The 23,406-nt window shown below is 43.7% G+C and overlaps 1 protein-coding gene across 3 annotated transcripts in view; it reads left to right on the top strand.

Moving 5' to 3' along the window:
• Mtus1 (microtubule associated scaffold protein 1) overlaps nucleotides 1-23,406 on the top strand; it is a 140,115-nt gene that overhangs the window by 51,601 nt on the left and 65,108 nt on the right. For all 3 annotated transcript variants that reach the window (XM_087901032.1, XM_087901031.1, XM_087901030.1), the window contains exon 3: nucleotides 2,374-2,569. In XM_087901032.1, coding sequence (XP_087757158.1) covers nucleotides 2,374-2,569 — 196 coding nt within the window. The remainder of the gene's footprint in view (nucleotides 1-2,373; nucleotides 2,570-23,406) is intronic.

Raw genomic sequence — 23,406 nt, forward strand, 5'->3', positions numbered from 1 at the left:
GGTATTCTGATGCAGGGGGTGGCCAGGTAGAGGTTGCGAGGGGAGTGGGGAACACAAGGAAGACAATGGCAGGAGCTGCCACATCCTGAGCAACCGGTTTGATGTGACCTTAGTAGAGTGTGGTAGAATATTTGTGCACTGTGAAGATGTCTTTACCAAGGTGCCTTCTGATTGGTTTAACTGAGAACTGAATGGCCAATAGTTAGGCAGGAGAGGATAGGCGGGACTTTCAGGAAGAGAAAGGAAGAGCAGGAGAATCTAGGTGCACAGGAGATGCCAGAACACACAGAGAGGAAACAGGAGGTGCAAGATGGAAGAACGGTAATATGATGTGATGGCACATACATTGATATAAATGGGCTAATTAAATTATAAGAGCTAATTAGGAACAAGTCCAAGCTATAGGCTGAGCTTTCATAATTAATAAGTCTCCATGTCATAATTTGGGAGCTGACTCACAGGACAGAAAAAGACTGTAGCTACATTTTTGTAGAAGGGGGTAGAGGCAGCAGCAGAGGCTGGTGAGGCCAGATGACCCTGGGGACGTAAGTTCAGTAATCCTTTTGAAAAATGAACCTGGTCTTTATATGAAGGCAGGTAAAAAAAAAAAAAAAAGGTGGGTTTAAGAGGTAAGAATGGAAGCAAAGACAAATGCAGCTTTCTTTGTTAAGATGGACACTCGGGTATGTTAATAGCAGATAGGATGAAAATTGTGAGGTAGGTTAAGCTGGTTTACTTTTTGAAAGTGTTTCATGTTATTCCTTAAAATGGGGTATGTTTTAGTTAGGGTTTCTGTTGCTGTTAAGAGATACTATGACCTCAATAATTCTTATAAAGGAAAACATTTAATTGGGGTGGCTTAAAGTTCAGAGATCTAGTCCACATCCTCATGGCAGGACGTGGTGGTGTGCAGGCAGACATGGTGCTAGAACAGGAGCCAAGAGACCTACATCCTTATCCACAGACAGCAGGAAGTGCACTGAACCAGGCATAGTTTGAGCATAGGAGACCTCAAAGTCCGCCCACAGTGACACACTTCCCCCAACAAGGCCACGTCTACTTCAACAAGACTACTCTCTACCAAGCTATGGGAGCCAATTACATTCACACTCCCACAGGGGTATGACAGATAAATATTACTGGGTTATTAGTTGATAATGGGCTTAGAATTTAGAATGGAGAGCCGCCACAGTACTGCCTATACCTCACCTGGAGTTGCACCTGAAGGAATCTAAGTCAGCCTCACCACAGAGACATCCAAGCATCCATGTTTACTGCTTCACTATTCACAGTGGCCAGATACAGAACAAGCCTAGAAGCCTGCCAGCAGAGGAGCAGATTATACACAAACGAAACTCCATTCATCTGTAAAAATGAGTGAAGTTGTCACTGATTGGAGAACAGAAATCATCCTGTTGGGTTAAACAAGTCAGACTCAGAAACACAATGCGTTTTTTTTTTTTCAGACACAGAATTCGTCTGTTTCGTGTAACATATATGTGTGTGCACATGCAAATGCATGCACACCTTGAAAATAGACTGACGAAGAAGAGGACTAAAAGTTGGAACTAAAGGGTGACAGATATGACAAAAGAATCACATTTTGTCTTGTGTGCTAGATTAAGTATATATGTGTAGGTGTATACACATATATGCACATGCGCGTGACATGAAGTAGAAGGCAAATTATGGAGGAGGAAGAGGTTGAGAAGATGAATAAGGGATAGCTCCAGTAAATGTGGATAAAATGTAACTGGAAAACTGCCATATTAAGTTTGTCATAAAACTCACTATTCTGTAAGCGAGCTAAAAATTAAAAAAAAAATTAGAACAGTATTCTGGATAGTGTAAGGGCTCTGTGTTAGTGAATGCCAACAATAATAGAATCGTTGTTGTTCTTACTGAGTAGAAAGATCTCACTGGGGAGACACAGACAGAAATTAAATACAGGGGCAGCCGAAGGGGAAAGTGTTGGCTGGGAAATATGCATCAGTCACAGTTGAAACAGCAGACAAGCTATGTAGGATGAGTCCATGGTGAGGGAAGAGAACAAACCCAAGCTTCAGCCCCGGTGAAGCCTGGCTTGATAGGTACCAAAGCAAGAATAGCCAGGTAGCTGGGGGAACTATCTGAGTACTTGCTACCCAGAGGACTGAACAGTGTTGCTGAAGTCAGCCTCAGGTTTTGGAGATCAATTCTACTAATGTGCCTGAAGATAGATCAGGACAAATTAAAGTCAGCCGTTCATAGTAAAAATGGTAATTAAATGCTCTCTGGCACAGCCACCGAGGTGAAAGGTTTCTGTCACAAAGTGGACATCACAGGGATGGTGTGGGTAAAGCATGAGACTGAAATCTTCTGGTTTTCTCACAGGGTTCTGCACCTAAAACTGCCACCACCCCAGGAAGAAACATTTCCAAGCCTGACCCCTGCAGCCTGAGGAAAGCAACGGGTCTCAAAGCCAAAGTGGGGCCTGCTGTCTCCTGTCTGAGGAGGAAGAATGACAGCAGAATCCTAGGCTCCGACAGGGCCTTATCGCCTCAGAGGATCAGGCGTGTGTCCAGCTCTGGTAAGAACAAAGACTCAACGACTCTTTATGCGGCCCTTTATGAATTATTTGTGTCTAAAACTGGGCTTGGCAGACAGCAGAAAGACCATCTGGTTTTAGAACGAATGCACTATGTCACTGAGGCAGCTAGCTTTTTGTGGGCCAAAAGCCTGCTCGGGAAAGATGGGGGGAATGGGGAGGCAACACAGCCCCTACCTTTGAGCTGCACAAAGCTGCTTTGGGGAGTAGCTGGTGTGCATAAACTTCCAGGCTATCAGAAGCATGGGTGTGTAACTGTGCAGTTGGCTAGCTGTTGTAAATACTGCGATAATCTCGGTTGTCAATTTGACACACCAGGGAAGAAGGAGCCTCAATTAAGGAATTGCTTTCATCAGATTGGCTCGAGGGCACATCTGTGTGTTTTCTTGGTTGCTAATTGATGTAGGAGGAACTGGGACACTGTGGGCATACTGAGGCAGGCGGGCCTGGGATGCGGAAGGAAGGTAGTGTGAAACCTGGGAACAAACCGGCAAGCGGCACTCTTCCGTGGGTTCTGCTTCCATTCCTGCCTCAAGTTCTTGCCTGACCTGGAAGTTTAAGAGGAAATAGTGTTTCCTCCTCAAGTTACTTTCAGTAGTGGTGTTTATTGCAGCTGCAGGAAGCAAACAGGAACACATGAATTATTTTATTAAAATTAAAAAAACCAACTGAGTGTAGTGGTGCACCTGTGTAATCCTGTTACTTGGAAGGCCAAGACAGGAGGATTGTAAGTTCAAGCCCTGCCTGGAATTATGTATATGTATATTACATGTATGTGTGTATGTATACATACACATACACACACACACACACACACACACACACATATATATATATATATCAACACCCTGTCTAAAGAAAAACCAAGCAAACAAACAAATAAAAAACTGGGGTTGGGGGGAGCGAGTTTGTGAGATGACTGAGGGTTCTGGCTTCCAACTCTGGCCTGAGATTGATCTGAGGGTCCCCCATAGTAGAAAGAGAGAACCAACTCCCACAGGTTGCCCTCTGACCCCCACGCATGCACGCTGTCATGCGTATTTTCTTCCTCTCACACACATTAAATAAATGTAATAAAACCTTAGTAAATGGCTATGTACTTAATATACAGTAGAGATTTTTGAAGGTTCATAACATGCCCCCATCACCTATGAAGAGATCCCCCCCCCTTTAATTTTGCTGAGAGACAATACAGGGCTAGGAGAGCAACTATGAAGTTAAACTTTTCTGACGTGAACTTTAGTTTACCTTGGCCTGTCTTTTCGAAGTTCTAGCTCTAGTTGGATTAGGCTGAAATTTGATAGTACCGAGGATGGCTGCTAAGGGCCTTACTAAACCTGGCAGATGTTCAGATCGCTCTGCTTTGTGAGCCGGAAGCACAAGTGCGAAATTCATCCCTTTCTGAGACTAAGAAGAAAAGCCTGCTTAGTCACCCCAGCGGGCTGAGAGCGTTCTGTAGGAAACACCCCTCATTTCTGCAGGTACAACCTTGAGCAAATTAAAGGCGTGCCAGGCAGCTCCCTTGTAAAAATTGTGACTGCTAGTGAATGCTAAAAAATGTGCCTCTAAAGTGATGTGTCCCCACATGCGAGACAGCTTTACAGAACCTATAAAGCCGGCCGGATCCCGGAGGACCGCTTTACAGCACTGCAACTTAGCTTTTTTACGATCGGTTCGCCCGTTCTCTCTCAAAGCTGCTGGTGCGAAACGCCCGCTATGCTTGAACATGTGCTGTTCAGATTCTTGGTTACTGCCAAGGCCGTGTGAGGATGGAGGAGCAGACGCCAGATGATGTGGGAGAAGAGGGATTTCCACTCATTTCCATCTCCAGGGAGAAATGAATGAGTGAAGAAATGTGTCCCCACCAAGTAGCCATCATTTTGTGTGTGTGTGTGTGTGTGTGTGTGTGTGTGTGTGTGTGTGTAGGGGGGAATAGAGAAGCTAAAATGTGCCAGGGAGGAGGGGGGAGCAGTGGTCCTTGATTTCTATATTGTCACCACTGGGAGTCTCCAGGAGGGAGAGCTGAGTTCTGGTCCTCTTTGCTGCTGCCTGATGGGGCTCCTGGTCCTTGCCAGGAGATGGAGTGCGCTCTTCCTGCTTTGATGTTTGGAGCACCTGGGACTGGGTGCCATGTGGATCAGTGGTTGCTGGCTCCCTGGCCTGTAGTTAGGGGTCCTGTGTTCTGGTTTCATTCTGGCACCCCTGAGCTGCCAGGCCTGGCATGCGTTTCCCCTCCCTTGGCATGGACGGTTGTCAAGTGGAAGGATTTTAAAATCTTAGGCTCCAACATCTTTGGCAAGCTTGTTTTTCTAGGGATGATCTGGAACTCGCCCACTTTTCTGAGGAATGGCTGCTACTGGGGTGATTGTGGGAGGCTTGGCTGCTTGCATACTACACATGCCTTCCAGAAGTTAGCATCCCACTGGGGTCTGTTTAAACTGATGGAATTCTTTTTGGAATGGATCAGTCTTCTTAAAAGTCCCTCTACCATGTGTTTTGTATATTGTGTCTTAAGAGAAATGTGGACGTGTTAGTCTAAAGATTTATTTATTTTTATTTGATGTGGGTGTTGGGAATTGAACCCAGGTGAGCTTGTTGTGAGAGTTAAAAAAACTATATATGTGTGTGTACACATATACACACACACACATATTATTTTTGAGACAAGGTTTGAGACTCTTTTTCCCTGGCTGTTCTGGAACTTGCTGTGTATCTCTCTCAGGCTGTCCCTGAACTTGCAGCAATTCTCCTGCCTCTACCTTAAGTACTGATGGTACAGGCATGTGCCACTATGCCCCGTTACTTGGCAGTTTTCTACATATGAATAGAAAAAAATTGAATGTAATGATAACTATTATGGGTTTGAATTTTAAGTTTTGTTTTGGTATGGTTAGAAGACTTCTGTGGACTGAATGTTTGCCTCACCCCAAATTTAAATGTGGAAACCCTAACTTTGGAGCTAGGGTCTGTGAGGAATCTCGCAGTTAAGTGAAGTCAGAAAGATGAGACCCTAGTTCAAACTTGACATATAGGAAGAAGAAGAAACACTGGAGCCTTGTGAGGTACTTGAGAAAGGGGCCATCTTGAATCCACAAAGAGACTCTTGCTGGAGTCAGTTTAGCTGAGAACTTGGTCTTGGGGGTGCCTCAGCTGCTAGAAAAAAAAAGAGAGAATAAATTCCTCTTGCTTGGGTCAGCCGGCCTGAGGTGTTTGCTCTGGCTAGCTGAAATAAGACAAGACTAACTCAGCTGTGCAGTATTACGTTTAAAAATTAGTAACTGGGACTCGTTTGGAGAGTCACCATAGATTGGGAGGTGGTGTTGTGGAGGGAGGAAATGTAATACAGGTGAGCTAAAAAGAGACCCGAACTCCAGGAGCAAGAACAGAGCGCCGTCAGATCACTGAGAGCCTTTGCCCTTTACTGTACAATGAGGCGCTTGTGTATTGGCGAACTGAAACCAGATGGATACCAGTCACTGCCATCTCCCACATTTACTGTTGGGAAGGTGTGTGGCAGCAGCCTCCCAGCCAACGTGGGGTTGTCAATGAATCCTTTCAGAAAACTAAGCAGAAAGTCAGACCCAGAGTCCAATAGCACTTAAAAAACAAAACAAAAACAAACAAACAAAAACTTTAGCGTATGAGAAAGAACACAGTTAAGCTATTGCGGTACTTCCATTTCATTGCCCAACACGGACACGTATATATGATGCCAGAATATAAAATAATACAAGTCAAACTCGAGTGCTTTCACTTTTGACTGTGGGCGTTGCTGTTGGCGGAGGTGCTAGGATTGAACCCAGGAATGCCAGTCGGGCCTTGAGCAGGCGAAGCAAGTGCTCTACCTGCCACTGGACTAGCTCCCCGGCTCTGTTTTCTTTTGTTAATGAAGTCAATTAAGTATGATTAGATAATCATGGAAATTTTCGTAACAAGTATTACGCTGATGATAATCAGCTCCCTCAACTCAGTGGCTGCCAGTTTCTAGGCCTCTGACTAGTGCACCCTCACGATGGTGTTCTGAGGCTTATTTCCAACGTGCAAGCCAGAAAACTTCCACGGCTGAGTTAAACGACAACTGGGGTTCACAGCCGGGAAGGGCAGAGGTGGTACTCAAACCAGAGCTTAGCCTGGTGAGGTCACTCTGAAGATACACCATTGGAATTGGTTTTTGATCAAATTAGAAATTGTCTGTCCCTAGCTAAATAGTTTAGACACTGTGCCCTTTTTAGGCCCCGGACTTAAAGTGGTCGTCTCAGTTTTCTGCACCGTGGCTTCTTCTTCAAGACTGTTGGAAACTGCCAGCATAGTGGCCGTGTTCAGCCAGGAGGCTCCTTGTGCTGTGCTCGGTTCTGCCGTCTACAGAGATTCACTCACCGTCCATTTCAGTTGGGCTGATGTGGGCTAGTAAGAGTATGCTTCTCTGGGTGAGTGAGGTCTTGAAGTGAATCAGGGCTGCATGCAAGAGACAGCTTGCAGTTTTACTCTAGAGAGGGAGAAGTCGCACTTGGGGAGAGTAAACCTTTATTTTTATTTGGCTTATTGTGGGCTTACTAACCCATTCTTTTACAGCCCTTCTGAGATAGTAGTACATCTACAACTCGTCATGACATGCCTGTTAGTGTGGGTTTTCTTCTTTCTCATTCACTCGCGCAGCTTCTGGACCTGTATAAACACTTGCATTTACTCAGCGTTTAAAAATCTTTAAAGATCTTACAGTATTTTTCTGAGTTTGAGAGAGATAGTTGAAGTAGAAATTTTCTCATGTCTAATAGTTACTAAAATCTGGAAATTATCACTCTAGCAGATAGTCTTATATTTGTCAGTAACTACAGCACATAAGAGCGTGTCCCAGGACTTCTATTGCAACAATAATCATAGCCGATGGGCTCGGGAGTGTTAGGGTATGGCAGGCGCTATCCTAAGCTTTCTTGTGTGTGTGTTCACAGCTCTGGAGGGGCTATAAAGCAAACTCCAGAGATTGCTCTATAGAGTGACTCATGGGGTGTCTCTGTGCAGTCACTTAGCCATTAAGGAATACCCGCTGTGTACTGGGCAGTTCATTAGACTGAGACTACAAATGTGATTTGTAGTCAGTATCTACAAAAGTCAGTATCTTTGCAGCACTGGGGGTGGGGACCAGAGACGCGTGTCTGAGCTGAGCCTTCTCAGCTGAAGGTCCTGGCCGCCAAGACTGTGGGCTGTGCTGGGTGCTGATTTTCTTCCATGTCCGTCTGATGCCAAACTGGCATCCATAGGCCAGGGGCCAGGAATGAGTTATTTTTATATTTCCAGTGCTCAGCACAATACACCTGTTAGATAATAGGCCTTTAAAGTGTCCTTTAGCTTCAGGTGATCAGGGACTTAGACAAATCACCGAGTCTCTCCAGTACCGTGAGGAAACCAGCTCAGCCTAAAGGGAGACTGGAGAAGAATGGGGGCTTTTGAGCTAATCTTTGTGTATATCCAAAAGAGTGGGTCAGTAGGCGAGGTTGCGGGCATCACCAAGGCTTCTGAAAGGCTGTAGCCTATCTGGGAATAGTATGGCCAGGGTCTGAACTAGCACATGTGTTCAGATCAGTGAGCATAGAGCCTCTGTTTCAAGGGAGCTGCCGTCAGATGGGTTCTAGTCATCTTGATGCAAATCCCAAGTCTCCTAAGTGGTCCAGGGAGTCGAAAATATAGCGTGTGTTTAAAATATTGCAGACTTCCTGATTGATTTGTTTGGTGGAGAATGGTCTCAAGGGTATGTCTACAGCTTTCTTTGTTCAATGGTTGGATATACACAGGGAGAGGTCATAAGTCAAAATTTAAAAAGAGAACAAGAAAAGGTTTTCGGGAGATAAATGGCTACAAACTACTTCAAAAGATGGGTCCATGTTTCTGATGAGAGATGATACAATGTATAGAGGTTACTCCAACCTGTGGGAAAAGCCAATGAGGATGAGAGCAATGAGATAATTGCAACAGTCAGACAATGAGAGACTGGAGGTGCAGCTGCGTCCAGAAGAGCTTCTCTTTGAAATAAAGGGAACGAGGAAGTGTGCAGATGTTAGATTAGGGAGAACGAAGGGAGGCGGAATGAGTGAAAGTGAGGAACAGCATTGACCCATTTTTCCAGCTCACTTTTATGGCCATAGATGATTCACCCCCAAGAGTTTCCAAGGGTTTTAATTGACTCATATTTTTTGTAACCCTAGGAAAGGAAATACACTAAGATTGTGATCAATGTTCAAGTCTCAATAAGCTTCCTACACAAAGTAGTTCTGCCCATGAACTTGGCTTCGAATGAGCCTGGAAGCTGTCTTTGCTGGTGGTTTTGATGCTGCCCTTGCCCCAGGACCTTGTGCTAATCAAATGCCTTTCCTATTGAGCCACGCCCCAGGCCTTTCCTGCATTCCTTTCTTGATTCTCCCCATAAGCGTCACATGCTGACATCTTCCTTGGTGGATATAGGAAGGTTCTCTTTCTGGAAAGCTCAGGAAGGATGGACTCTCCAACTCTTTATTTACTGTGCTCTGAATTTTAAATGTTCTCTCAGGTTCCCAGGCCTGTGACTAAGGGAGTTATTTTTGTTTAATGCCCATTCTGAGCCAGCCGATACTCGGTGAAAGTGCTCAGAGACAGGTACCGACGGCACCGCCCTTAACACCCGCTTCTGCGCTATTCCAGTCATCATGAGAACCTTGCTTGGTGGATGTTCTTGTTGCTCTGCCAAATTACCCCTCTTAGGCTTGGGATTGCTTGCGTGGTGATTCACCTGTGCTGCTGTGGCTTCCTAATGTCAGCTTGCCCTTGAATTCAAGCTTGTGGTGCCGGTTACACTGAGAACAGCTTCCTAATACCCTGGGAGAGCATTATTGTGGCTAAATCCTGAAGTCACACTTCACAGTATGTAAGCACAGAGTGGAGATGAAGCCCTGTGTCCTGGATGGTAATTGAATTAGCAGGTAGCTGGAGGGTTTCTAGTTGAACGGCATAATCCAAACCTAGCGAATCGAACAGATTGTGATTCTTACCAGATGAATAAGAAAGGTGATGGGTTGTTCAAACAGTCAAGATGAGTAACATCACTTCTACAGACAGCTACTGTGGGTGTCAAGCCTCTGGCTTATGCCCTTACTTGGACTGAAGACCACTCTTAATTGACGCTGATGTTTTCCAATGTTTAAGACCCCATAGAAGGGTAGATGTGGTGATTTTTACCTGTTTGTAGCCCTTGGTAGGTGGAGGCAGGCAGATTGCAGATTGCCCTAAGTTTGAGCTACATAGACCCTGTCTCAAAAAGCAAACATACCAAACAAACAACAAACAGAATCCAGAAATAGAAAGAATACACACGGATGGAAAGCTAGGCAGGATAATTTAAAGGTTAAGGACTAGGTCGGGACAGAGAGGCTGGAAATAGAGGAAGGTGCATGGCCAGTGAGGACTCACCAGGACCAGATCTGTAACAAAGAACATTGCAGTTTTTCCAGCAAAGGCAGCCAGCATGACTTGACTTCCCCAATGCTTTGAATTTTAATCAGTCGATTTAGGTAGCTTTTCAGTTCTTCTCTTTCCATCATAGTAGGTTATTATAAAAGTAACATTTTAACTGAACAACCAGGAGAGGGAAAAGAAACCCTCCTTTCAGTTTACTACCGCAATAACTTTCTGGTGTCAGAATGTATGGCTAGTATTCCTATGCAGATATAGACAGATTTACAGGGCCAATAGACATCCCATTGTGAACCATCAGCTGTCAGATCGGATTAGTTTTGTTTACAAGGTACTTGAAATGCCTACCGTTTAAGGTTTCTTTATTATCTATTAAGTACTATTTCTGCATGCACACCTGGATGTCAGCAGAGGGCACTGGATCTCACTGTAGATAATCGTGAGCTACCTGTGGCTTCTGGGACTTGAACTCAGGATATCTGGAAGAGAAACAAGTGTGCTTAACAGCAGATTCCCCCCCCCCATTTAAGATTTCTAAATTTTGTTAGTAACATGGTTCTCTCTCTCTCTCTCTCTCTCTCTCTCTCTCTCTCTCTCTCTCTCTCTCTCTCTCTCTGAGACAGGGTTTCTATGTAGCTTTGTTTTCATTGACTTCATTTTCTGCATGTGCTGTCTGTCTGTAGTATGGTACTGTAACAACACTACAGGATGTGTCATTTGCAAACGATAGAAATTAATTTGGCATGCAGTCTCAACAATGGGAAGTCCAAGGATCCAGTGCTGGTGCCATCCATGCACAGGGGCAAGGGAGTGTGAGAATAAACCTGAAAGAGGATCTCAATCTTGCCTGTTTAACAAACCTGCTCTCTCAGTGGACACGTAGCCCAAAGGTACACTATTCCTTTCTTGAGTCCCGAGTTGTCACAGCCTCAATTTCCTTCAGAGGCTTTCCTCCCAACTCCGCGGCACCGATGATTAAGTTTTCAACACACGTGTTCTTGGGGGCTCGTTCAAGTCATAATGACTATGCTTGCTGCTTTAGAGAGTTTATGAGCATTTAGGGAGGTTCCCAGATCTCCCTCACCATGCTATAATAAATGGTCCTACACAGAAGAACTTTGTACAGATATACATAAGCTAGTCTGCTTCTGGATACATTCCTTTAGGTGGACTCAAAGGGTGTGGACGTTGTTAATGCTTTGGGATCGTTTTATTAAGTTGTCCTTCAGAAACACTATGCAAGTCTATGCACCGTCTCTGATGCCAGAAGAATGTTTTCCAAAGCTCCTGCCAGTATTTTGTTGTTTCTGCAGCTCCTTTCCCGAAATTCATATTTAGACAGGTGTAAAATTGCATTTTAATCGATCTATAACTTGGTACTCAAATATTTATTGAACGCATGTAAATTCAATTATCATGTGCTAGAGAGTGGCAGTGAATATGAGATCAGAATGGGCCCTGGACATTCTGCCATGCTGTCTAAAATGGGCTGTGTATGAATAAAGTCCATAGTGCGTTTGGTACTGATCATCTAAGAAGATAGAAAAACTTCTAAAAGTGTGTGCACACTGGTGTGCGTGTCCACGTGGTGGGAATGAAATTTTAGTGTAGTGGGCACGGGGCTGTGAGTTAAGGACTAAAGGAGCCAGGCCTCTGAACAGCAGCAGCAGGCACCTGAGCACTGGGTTCTAGGAACTGGAGGCACGAGGAGGAACAAAGAAATGGGGAGGCTGGCGAATACAGAGTCGAGTTATGTGTAGTCTCAAAAACCATAAGGACTTTGGCTCTGAGTCTTAGTGACTTAAACCTTTATAGTTTCACTGTGTTGAGAATAGACTGAGTGCAAGTGGGTTTAGGAGCGGGGCAGGAAGTGGTGTTGCTGGAGCTGCAGCAGAAGATGCTTTCTAGGACCAGGGTTGTGGCAGGTTCTGCCTATGTGCTGATGCTGATGCGTGGCTATTAGAAGGAGACCTTGATAGGGCTGAATAAGCGATGGGGAAGAGATAGAAGCGCCTTTCAGCTGATGTAGAAGGGACGATGGTGATAGAATGGAAATCAGGAACTCCGTTTTAGAGACACTGAGTTGAGGTAAATACTAGATAGAAGCCAGGTATGGGGTAGCAGCTTTGCATGTGCGATCCAAAAGACTTTGGTTTAGGGATACACATCTGGGATTCAGAAACCTGTAGATAGTATGTGAAAGCAGCACGCTGGAGGAGGAGACCAGGACACTAAGTGTGGGAAGTGACTTGGTCCAGGACTCCTGTCTGGTCCTTTTAGGCTGAAAAGAGTAAGGATGAGGGGAAATCACGAAGAGGTCAAGAAGGGACAGCTAGGGATGGAGGCGCGAAGCCAGTCAGAACTGGCAGCAGCAGATCAGTTACCCACATCTAACACTACTGACAGGGTAATAGGGCAGGTAAGAGCAACTTGAAGCAGGTGACAATGGACAAGAAACACAGGTTTGTGCATCTATTTGACGGGAAGCCCAGAGGAAGGCCATTTCCGGTTTAGTGGTTAAGTGATGTCGTCCGTCTCTTGCTTTCTTGTCCTTCCTCCCCTTCTGCTCAGTGTATTAGTGACAAAAATCAGTTAAAACATGGCCGCCAAAAGTTCCACATGCCACAAACTCTGGCTACTGTTCTCAAAGGCTGGAAGCCAAGGGCAGTGTCCCAGGGTAGTGGCTTTGTCTTCACACGCCTGTCGGTGTTTATCAGGGAGGAGACATATTTCCTGACAACACGCTTCTCAGAACTCAGCCAGAGATGATCATCACTCCTTACATCCGCAGAGGTCAGGAAAGCAAGTGTTCAGTTTTAGATGTTTTCTCTGTGGGAACACCAGAGATAGACAGTAAGAGTGGCAGTTGGGGAGCCAGGAAAGGTATTAGAGCTGGGGGTACAACCATAAAATATTGTCTTGACTTTACTTGCCCATAGAACTTTAGTTTATTTGTAATTTGGAGCAAATAATTTGAACTGAGTTGGTGCTGCCACTTGTCCATTTACTTTATACTAGATTTTTAAGGTTTTTTTTTTTTACATTGTCAGAAGTTTCCTTTTAGTTTGCTTATTTCTATATATATTGAGACCTTCATCTTATACAGGAAAATGACATATTCAGTTATCATTTTTATAAAGTAAATCATTATAAATCATTTTATAGTTTCATTTAAAATATTTTGCTTTTCTACATAATGCATGTGGGTGACCAATCAGATCAAGGAGCTAGTATTTGCAGGGCAGTCTTTGCTAGCTACAGTTCTAAGTCGTTTGTTGCTCATGAGAACCTGCGAGGTAATTGCAGCTGTAGTTAACCTTTCTTTTTTCCTTTTCTTTTCAAGAGACAGGGTTTACCTGTATAGCCTTAGCTATCCTGGAAATTAGCTCTGTAGACCAGGGTGGCCTCTAATTTGGAGATCTGTCTGCCCGTATCTTCCCCAGTGCTGGGATTTAAGGTGCCAGCCACCACCACTTGGCTGTTATCACCCACTCTACACAGAGGAAGTAGAAGCCCAGAGAGGCTCAGTAGCCTGTCCCCAGCTGGTGTGTGGTGGAGCTGGAATTGAATTAAGCCACTGGCCTCTAGATGGAGTCTTTTTACCACATACCACAGCTCACTTTTTAGTTTGTTTGAATATCTCAATACAAATAAGTATTTTTGTTTTTGTATAGAAATTCTCTTCTATTTTGAAGTTTCGTTCTGAGGTTTGTATGCAACTTTACAAATCTGTCTACATAGCTCTGTATTAAAATAGAAAGCTTTGCTTCTGACCTTTAAAGAATCATAATTAAAATACTTTGCATAATAGAATTTGCCATTCTCACCAATGTCACCTGTATAGATTTTTTGTTTTGTTTTGTTTTGGTTTTTAGAGACAGGGTTTCTCTGTAGCTTTGGAGCCTGTTCTGGAGCTAGCTCTTGTAGACCAGTGTGGCCTCGAACTCACAGAGCTCCACCTGCCTCTGCCTTCCGAGTGCTGGGATTAAATTAGGCGTTAGCCACCACCACCTGGTTTACCTGTACAGATTTTGTTACATTAAGTACAGTGTTGTGGAGCCACCATTCCCATTTCTCAAGCATTTATCTGCCCTAATTAATCCATTAAAAATTCAAACCCTATTACCGAAGTGTCCCTTTCTCGCAGCCCTTGGCAGTTGTGCCTGTTCTTTCTGTCTCTATGACTTTGTTCTGTTGAAGCTCCTAGAAGACAAACCATGCAGCAGTTTCCCTCTGTTGATTGACTTAACGTGACTTCGCATCATGTCTTCAACTTAATTCATGTGGCCGTGTCAACATTTCCTTCCTAAGGATGAATAACAACCCTTCATATATCTATCTATCCACACTGTGGTTTGTTGATCTGCCCATCAACACTTTGGTGTCTTCCACCCTTGGGTTACTGTGGCTGTTGCTACTGCTAGCGTGGGTGTTTACACCTATCACACACCCCGCTTTCAGCTCCTCTGGGTTACATCTGGACATGGGATGGCTGGGAGATACGGTAAATAGATGTAGTTATTGGAGGCACTCCCCCGCTGCCTTGAGCAGTGGCTACCTACTTTGCCTTCACAACGGCAATGCTCAAGGCTCTAGTAACTCTGGCTGCTCATCGATGTTTGCTTGTTTTACACGGGTCATCTTAGTGTGGGTTTGAGCTGGTAGCTCATTGTTTGGATTTGCATTTCACCAATGAATGGCAAGGCATGGTGAGGAGCTTTCATCTCGACACGCTCCCGTTGGTCATCGGCGTATCTCCTTTGGAGACATCTCTGTCCTTTGCCCATTTTCAAATTTAATTGCTGGGATGTTTTGTAGTTTTCATTATTTTTTTTTCTTCCAGAACTTTTAAGCTATTTGGATCTTAATTAGAATTTTCTCAGTGTCTTCCTTTAAAGTAGGTCACAGGGATGATGTTAAAAATGACATGGAACTTTAAGTTTAATTCAGGAAAAAGTTAGCACATATTCACATTCATATCTACCTTTTAAATGGATTTCCCAGGAGGGACAGGGTATGTGTGTACGTTTGTCCATGTGTGTGACTTTCGCTGCTAAAAGACCATTTAAAACATTCTTTCCTGCCATACACAAAAGCTGTTGTTCAGTGTTTATTTTATAAGCAGATTGTTGGTTTTATTTAGAGAGTATTTAATATCACAGTACTATCCAATGAAGCTAATTTATTAAATGTACCTTGCTAGTGAAAGCATTTGGACCATTGGAGTTTAACGCAAGTGAACAAGAAGCTATGTAATTTATTTCGACTATAACTCATTATTTGTTATTGCTTTGGGTTTTACGTTAATTTCCTAATTCCTAGTTACTGTAGATAATTACTACAAAGTTCTTTTTATGTAGTGGCATGTAAAGAGCTGAAATTATAGCCATAGCTGTAAAGAAGTTATTGTTTGTATTTTAACCCCGCGTTAATTTGGCTCTTTATCTTACTGCTGATTGCCTGTCTCGTTAACGCTTCTGTGTTACCAGGTGACCGCAGTCATCTTACCCAGACCTTCTGCTCTGGCTGGTGCGCCAGCCTCCTGATTCGCGCCCTGTATTTCTACTCTTTGCTTTGGACAGTTCTGCACTCCACGACTCCACATGATCTCATTCTTCTTCCAATCCTCCGCTTCCCCTCTTCCCACGATATTCACTACTCCAACTCAGTGTTGAAGTCCCTGCCTGGTGTGTGGTGTTGTGTCTCCCAATTGTAGAACACCTGCCTCTCCTACGCCCCTGTCTTTTCCTTTGTCTGTGTCGTCTGTGTTCCCGCTAAGATAGTCACTGCCTAGCACTGTGTGCCACCTCACAGAGCACGGTGACTTTTCTGGTTGGCGCTTTCTTTTGCAAACTTTTAGTTTCTGTAGTAAGGTGTCAGAAGTTTCTGGTGCAAATTCCTGTGCTTTGTGACTGTGTGCAGTTAATCTTCCCAGCTAAGCAAGTAAATGCTTGTAACATATGCTCCATGTGAATCCATTGCCCAGTTCCTTTAAAAATGGTCTGTGTTACCTACTGTAAGTAACACTGTAGTTGATTTTCATTCTCTCTCTCTCTCTCCTCTCTCCTCTCTCTCTCTCTCTCTCTCTCTCTCTCTCTCTCTCTCTCTCTCTCTCTCTCTCTGAATCTTATCCACAAAAGCTGTACATTTTATCAAACATGAACTGAGACTCAAATGCTGTTCAATGCTGAATAGTCTCTCAACGAAGTATTGAATCTGTTTGTCATGTCTGGTTGGTAGAAATTACCTTGGCTGGTAGATGTTTGTGGTTCTGGAAATTACTATCATTCCTTTTCCTTTGAAGGTGTTTCTCTTACAGTGTGGACTCGCCTACCTTTCCCAGGCTGTTCCTTAGAGTAGGCTGGATCAGGGCTGGGAGACTGGCAATGCCCCCATGAAGGCCTCAGGGCCTTCTCTCGGAGAATAAAATATTTAATAGAAGTAGCAGGACAAAGGAGGGCCATTCAGGAGTCCATTCTTTAGCTTTCATTTCCCGCCCTAGGAAACGTATTCATTCTGGAATCATGAATTTTCCAGTAGTAAAGTGGCTGTCTTAATAATAATCATATAAAAGATACGAATGAAGGCATTGACTTGGTTTCTTTCTTTAGTGAAATAAAAGGAAATGGCGACCTGCTACTCTTTGCAGATGAGCTGCAGTGAAATAGGTACTGCAACCTTGTCCATACAGTTCTTCCTTTCTTGGTTGTGGGATCTATTTTGTATTGGGTGCCATATGTTTGAAAGCAGCCGCATTGGCTTCAGTGTTTATTTTTTAATATTATCTGTGTTCATCATCCAAAGAAAATTCATTACAAATAAATGTTTAAGCATTAATGATGAAGGAAGGGAAATTTTCTTACACTTGGCTTTCTCTTTTCCAGTACACTTCATTTTGCTATACCCCATGATAACCCCACCATAATGCAGGATTTTTTTCTATAATTGTTTCATTATATAGTTTAAATTTTATGTGTGATTATTATCTTCTTTCATACTCCTGAACTGGAAGAATTAATATGATTAAAATGGCTATATTATAAAAATTAATATATGTTTATTACAATATCCACCAAAATTCCAACATCATATTTTCACAGATTAAGAATTAAACAGTCATGCTGGGTGGTGGTGGTGCACGCCTTTAATCCCAGCACTTGGGAGGCACAGGCAAGCAGATCTCTGAGTTTGAGGACATCCTAGTCTACAAAGTGAGTTTCAGGATAGGTGCCAAAGCTATACAGAGAAACTATGTCAGGGGAAGAAAAAAGAATTAAGTAGTCCTAATTCATATGGAACTAAAAAAGTCTACATATAGCCAACACAATCTGAAGGTGAAAGGAACGTGGCTGGAGCTATCACAATAGCTAACCTCAAATTAGACACAGAGATAGTGCGCAAAGACAGCCCGGTATACAAGCATGCTCTTAGCTCTTAGACCAATAGAATGGAATGAGGATCTGAAAATAAACAGAGGATGGAACCTAATTGTTGACAAAGGAGGCAGAAAACTATGCAGTGGGATAAAGCCTTTCAGCAAATGGGGCTCACTTATCTGTGATATCTACCTACAGAAGAATGAAATTAGATTCCTACCTTTCACAGTAGATCTGAGGTCTCAATTTAAAACCTGAAGCTGCAAGAGGGAACCAGCAAACATTCCCCAAGACACAGAGTAGGCAACCATTTCTGAACTGAACTCAGCGATGCAGGAACTAGCTCCAGGTATCAGCAAGTGGGATTTCTTGAAATTAAAAAGTTTGTGCACAGACAAAGCTAGACAAACATCACACAAAATGCAAGAACATCTTTACCAATTTATACTCCAGACAGGCAACTTCTATCCCCAAACCGCAAAGAGTAAACACCGAGGAAATAAACTTGCCAATCAATAGATATTCCAGTAGAACAGACATGTCTCAATAGAAGACACACAGATGACTAATCACTATTGAGTGTTAATATCCCTAGTCATCAGAGAACTGTGAACTAAAATTCCTGTAAGAAACAACCTTCCTCCAGTCAGAATGGCGGGCATCAAGCAATCTGACAAGTGTGGGTGCAGATGTGGGGAAAGAGGGGCCCTTACTCATTTCTGGGGGGAACACACAACAATACGTTCTTTGGGAATCAGTTTTTCAGCTCCTGAGAATAAAAACAAATACACTATGACCCAAGTATTCCATTCCTGGGCATATACTTGGAGAAATCCACACCCCATCACCAAGGTACTAGATTCCATGTGATAGTGCCTCTCAGACAGCAAGGCAAACAAATCAGCTCTATATGTCTATCAACAGATGGATAACAGGAATATGCTACATCTACAAAATAGAATATTATTCATCTATAAAGAGTGAATGGATGGAGTTGCAAAATATATTGAGGTCACTGAAATTCAAAGAAAAGAGTCATGTCTTCTCCGTGTGCAGATCCTAGCCTACAGTGCATATATGTATGCTTACATGTATATGTGTAAATAGCTCAAGTATGCATATGTTATAGCATGTATAAGGGAGAACAAGCAAGCCCTGTTAAATGATGAAGAATACAACACAGGCTAAAGGACTTGAGTCATCAGAGAGCATAAAACTATGTTTTTCCAATTTCATTTTGTCTTTTTTCATGGTGGATATGTTTATAGAAGTGTAATTAATAGTGAAAATCTCAAGCCCTGGACAGCGCTCCATTTGTGTCAGAATCGCTGTTCTGACTGTAGAAATCCACATGGATCTATAGAGTTCGGGACTGGGCGAGCATATGTTTATGTGGTTAACTTAAACCAGCAGCTATGTGCTATTTTTGTGTGTAATTAGAATAAAGTGATTTTGATATAAAATTTTGAAAACTTTGGTACATAGGCTTCCCATTTTACTCAGTGTCACCAAGCACCTTTCTGTAGTATCCGTGGTGCATACGCTTTGTTATTTCTCTAACCATCCCTCTCAGACTCCCCTTAGCACCCAGTGGAAGTAGCAGGAGTGCTGGGGAAGCAATGCCTGTTCTGTGGTCATGTTTTGTGTGGGCTCTTTCTCCTCACAGCTCAGGCTCAGCTTTGAACTCGTCTACCTCTGATGCTGGTTCTTTTTCCTTTAACTGGGATCTGCTTCCCCTTGGTACAGCACAGGGATGATGGTTAGGCACCAGACTCACTGCACCCGATCAGACACGTGGTACAAGCAAGCTGTTCGCTCATCTAAGTTGCTTTTATGAAGTGACAACATAACACTACATTACCAGGATTAGTCCCAGCATTAGAAGTGTGACTTGGGGAGGCTGGAGAGACGGTAAAGCATTTGCCCTGCAAGCATGAGCACCTATGTTTGATCCCTAGCATCTGCATAAAGAAGCCAGGCTGGAGAAGGGAGACGGGAGATAGCCCTGGGGCTCACCAACCAATCAGCTTAACCTAACTGACAAATGCTAGGTCAACGAGAGAGAGACCCTGTCTCAAAAAGTCATGGGTTTTCGCTGGAGCTTCCCACAGGGCAGGAAACCCTGACTGCCCTGGGGGACGGAGGGGAAGGAGGGGGGGAGTGGGGGGAGTGGGAGGGTGTTGGGAGGGGGGGCGGAAATGGAAACTTTTATAATTTAATAAAATTTACTAAAAAAAAAAAAGTCATGGGGAACAGCCCTGAGGAATGCAGTCCACGGTTGCCCTCTAGCTTCCTTGTGCATGCATGCTTGTGTACACACACCTTCTGTTCAAGTGTGTGTATGTATACACATATTTGGAAACCAGGTATAGAGGCCCATGTCTGCTGTCCAAGTGTTCTGGAAGCTGAAACAGGAGGATTACTTGAGCCCAGGAAGCTGGGTGACTTAGCAAGACTCTGCCTTTCAAAGTTAAGCCTTTGAGGAAATTGGTAGAAGGGAGAAGACTGGGTGGGTGGACGGATCAAGGATTCCCTTAGAATCTTCCTAATGCAAGTGGCTCGAGGCAGGCCAGGGGATGGTGACTGTGAGTGGGCAGTGTGCTTCTGGGTGGGCTGTGGGTTAGAGTGAGGATAATGTAGGCCTTCTGAGGCCAGCTAGGCAAGGTCTGCAAACCTGCTGCCTTTGTGAGGATCCTTCATCTTCAGGGCTTGTTTGGCCTCAGCTACACAGTAGCTGTGGTTCAGAAAGTTTGATCTGTTTGCCCCACCCTGAGCATTGTTTCTGGAGATGATTCTGTCAGAATGCTTTGCTAATGGGGCCATAATTAGGTAGATTTATATTTTCAAGATCTACTTTTCCATTTCTCTAAAAGCAAATGAAAACAATTTCTAAAAAAAAAAAATAGCTGGGTGGGTGCTTGAATGTGTACACGTGTGCTGTAACTGTTAGGAAGGAATTTTATTTAATTAATAGAGTTAAGAGTCAGTTTGCCTTATAAAAATGGTGACTTTTAGTGCCTCAGTGTCAATGGTGAGAGTGTGTATTAACAAAATTAGACCTTCACCCCTGGCGTGGAAAGAAAACTGATTTGCAGCTCACTCTCTACCCCTTGCTTTGTAAAGGTCAAGGGACAGAGTTGAACCTGGAAGGCATCTGTTCTCCGACCTCAGAGACTAGTCTAGAATATGCTCAAGAAGCAAGTATGAGGCATGAGCGTGGTGTTGGGGGAGGGCGACTGGCGGGAAACCTTTGTGGAGAAGCCATGTTTCTCAACAACGCAGCTCAGATTTAATGAAAATGTAAAGGTACTGGGCATTGAACCCAGGGCCTCACACACACTCGACAGGTGCTCTGTTGCTAAGACAAGCCAGCAAACACATTCTGGCATCAGTACCTTCTATGCCATTGATAAAATACGATACCATCATTTTCATTAAAGGTCTTTCCAACCCTTGATACTCTTTAGGCCTGTGATGCTACCAGCATGGATAGCATTAAGAGACTTGGTGCCAGAACATATGGGGAAAACGCGACACCAGTATTCTGATGATTGTATAATGAAAAGGAAATGAAGAGGAAATTAGCATGAATAAGCCAGAGAGTGTCCAAGTTGAAACACAATAAGGAATTCGTGTGATTGGGGTTGGGATTCAGAAGGAGGGTGGGGTAGGGTAGAGCTTGAGAATTTAAGTTCATTCTCATGTAAGTCTTTGAGTAGAGAATAAGTGTGTGGAATTGACTTCCAAGAGAGCGAGTGTGTGTGTGTGAAGAGTTCTGACTAAAGAGCAGTTTGGGAAGCGCGTGTTTAGGTCGTGTGACCATCCCGCAGGGGAGCTGGAAGCCTTTTCCAGCCACACTGTTAGAAATTTCCGTGAAAGACACTGGACGTTGTTTAACAAATGAACTGTAAAGATGAAAAAAGGGTGAGCGTGCGCCACCTGCTGCTCAACTCTAGGCATTTTTATTTAATAGAAAATTTCCCCAACTGCATTTTTGTTTCTGTTTTGAGTGCTTTTAAATTTTCATGTTTCTCTTTTATTATGGCTACCTCACGTGTGCACGGGGCAGCTTGCTTGTCTTAATGTGAAGACGAGGAGCAGCGTGTCAGTTCATTTCTGCTTTGATCAGAATTTTGCCACAAGTCTCCTTCCTGAATGGTTCTTCTGGTGTCTTCACTTGAGAGAAGCTGTGTGTGTTGCTCCAGGTTAGAGGCTTTCAGCCACTTTTCTCGTAGCCTAATTGCTTCTGTCTTCTGCTCCTGAATAATTCAAAGGAAGTAAGTGTGTGCAAAGCTTCCCCTTCTCCTCTGAAGCAGCGTGGTGTTGCGTTCATTCTGCATCCTGACTCCGTAGTCCACGTAGAAGTTTGAGTGTTCAAGCCCCAGCTTTCACAGTGGATAGCAGTAGCAAATCGTTTTGTTTTTTTTAAATTCCAAGGAAAACTTCTGTGTTTGAAAGCCGCACAGCCTTCTGGGGTGAATTCGCCTAGACCACTTCCTATCCCCCAAAGCATCTTCGATGCACAGGACAGGAAGCTCCTGGTCAGTGGCCAGCACCCATGAGGATCTGAGTGCCCACAGTCATAATTGTAAGTCAGACTAATGTCACACTTTGTGGGTTGTTGAGACAGCTGTCGCAGGCAAAGCTAACGGGCTACAGCAAATTGCTTTTGTGTCTGTCGCTTAGAGGGAAGTTTGCACATTAATTGTTAGTAATTGCTCAAAGTCTGACAGAAAGACAAGTTCTTAGTAACAGATTTCTTGGGATGAGCGTCCAGGAGACACTGCAATGGCTACAGGTCCATGGGACCTGCTGTATAAGGGATCTTAAAGTGTGTTATTCGAATTGATGTGATTGCGTGGGGCTGTTCGCAAAAGAATAGCAGCTGGGGCTCTTGTGGTCCAACTGGAAAGCGGAAAAACCATCACCGTGGTTTGTTTGGTTTGTGAAAGACCGTCTTGGAGAAGTGCTTTGTAATCGCTTACTTTAGATGCCAGTTCCAAGTGAGGCACAGATTGTTCATCTTTAAGCTCTATCGTAAATCGTTGAAACTCAGGGGAATATTCAAAGTTTCTGTAAATTCTGTTTTCTGCCTGTCAAGTGGGCAAACAAGCCAAGCTCGCCTTCATTCAGAAGCTGTATTCAGAAAAGTGCTTTTTGTTTTTTCTCCTTGTGCTTTTTTCTCTTTTCCCCTTAAATTTCCTCACAAAACAGTTCGTGATTTAGTTAAGACAGCTTTTGGAGGGCCTGCTGTGCCCAGGGTCACAGTGGGTATGGGGGTGGGGGGTGGGGGACGCTTGCAGGATACAGAGAAATGTCATCATTTCATTATTAATAACAGATGAGAAAGATAGTGTGTATGTTTGTGAGGAGGTGTCGGAAATGAAAGCTCTTTTGTTTTAGCAACAAATCCATGTCTTTTTTTTGTTGGGGTGGTGGTGAAGAAATTGGACCAAAGTCGTTGAACCCCTTGTGTGCTGAACAGCATCACATGGTTACCATAAACGATTCACTATTTTCCTCTTGCACCCCAATACCTTTGGTTATTACTTTGGTTTTCTAGGGGACATAATAGAGGCTCAGAGATTGCATTACAGGTCCAAAGTCACACAGCAAGTATGTGGCAGAATGGTGTGTGGACAATAGGCATTGAGTTAACGACAGCGGACACGTTTCAAACAGGTCCCTTAATGCAGCAGCTGGTCTCATAGGCTTGTAAGGAGCTGCATGGCGGCTCTTGACAAACGCTAGAATAGATTACTTAAACAGGAGTATTGTCTGTCTATTGTTTGAGATTTTAAAATGGTGGGGCAAAGCCCAGAGGGGTTGCATACAACAGTTAATTCTCTGTGAATGTGAAAAGGTGACTCACATGTATATTATTCTACAGTAGTCTCCCATGTAGACTTCTTTGTCCTACAGTTGAAATTTTAAAAAACAAACTATCCAGTCAGATTCACCAACGAGTTCTAAAAGCCATAACAGCGGACTTCATGACGCTTG

Source organism: Myodes glareolus, chromosome 23 (assembly GCF_982192425.1).
Source record: "Myodes glareolus chromosome 23, mMyoGla1.1, whole genome shotgun sequence".
Lineage (NCBI taxonomy): Eukaryota > Metazoa > Chordata > Mammalia > Rodentia > Cricetidae > Myodes > Myodes glareolus.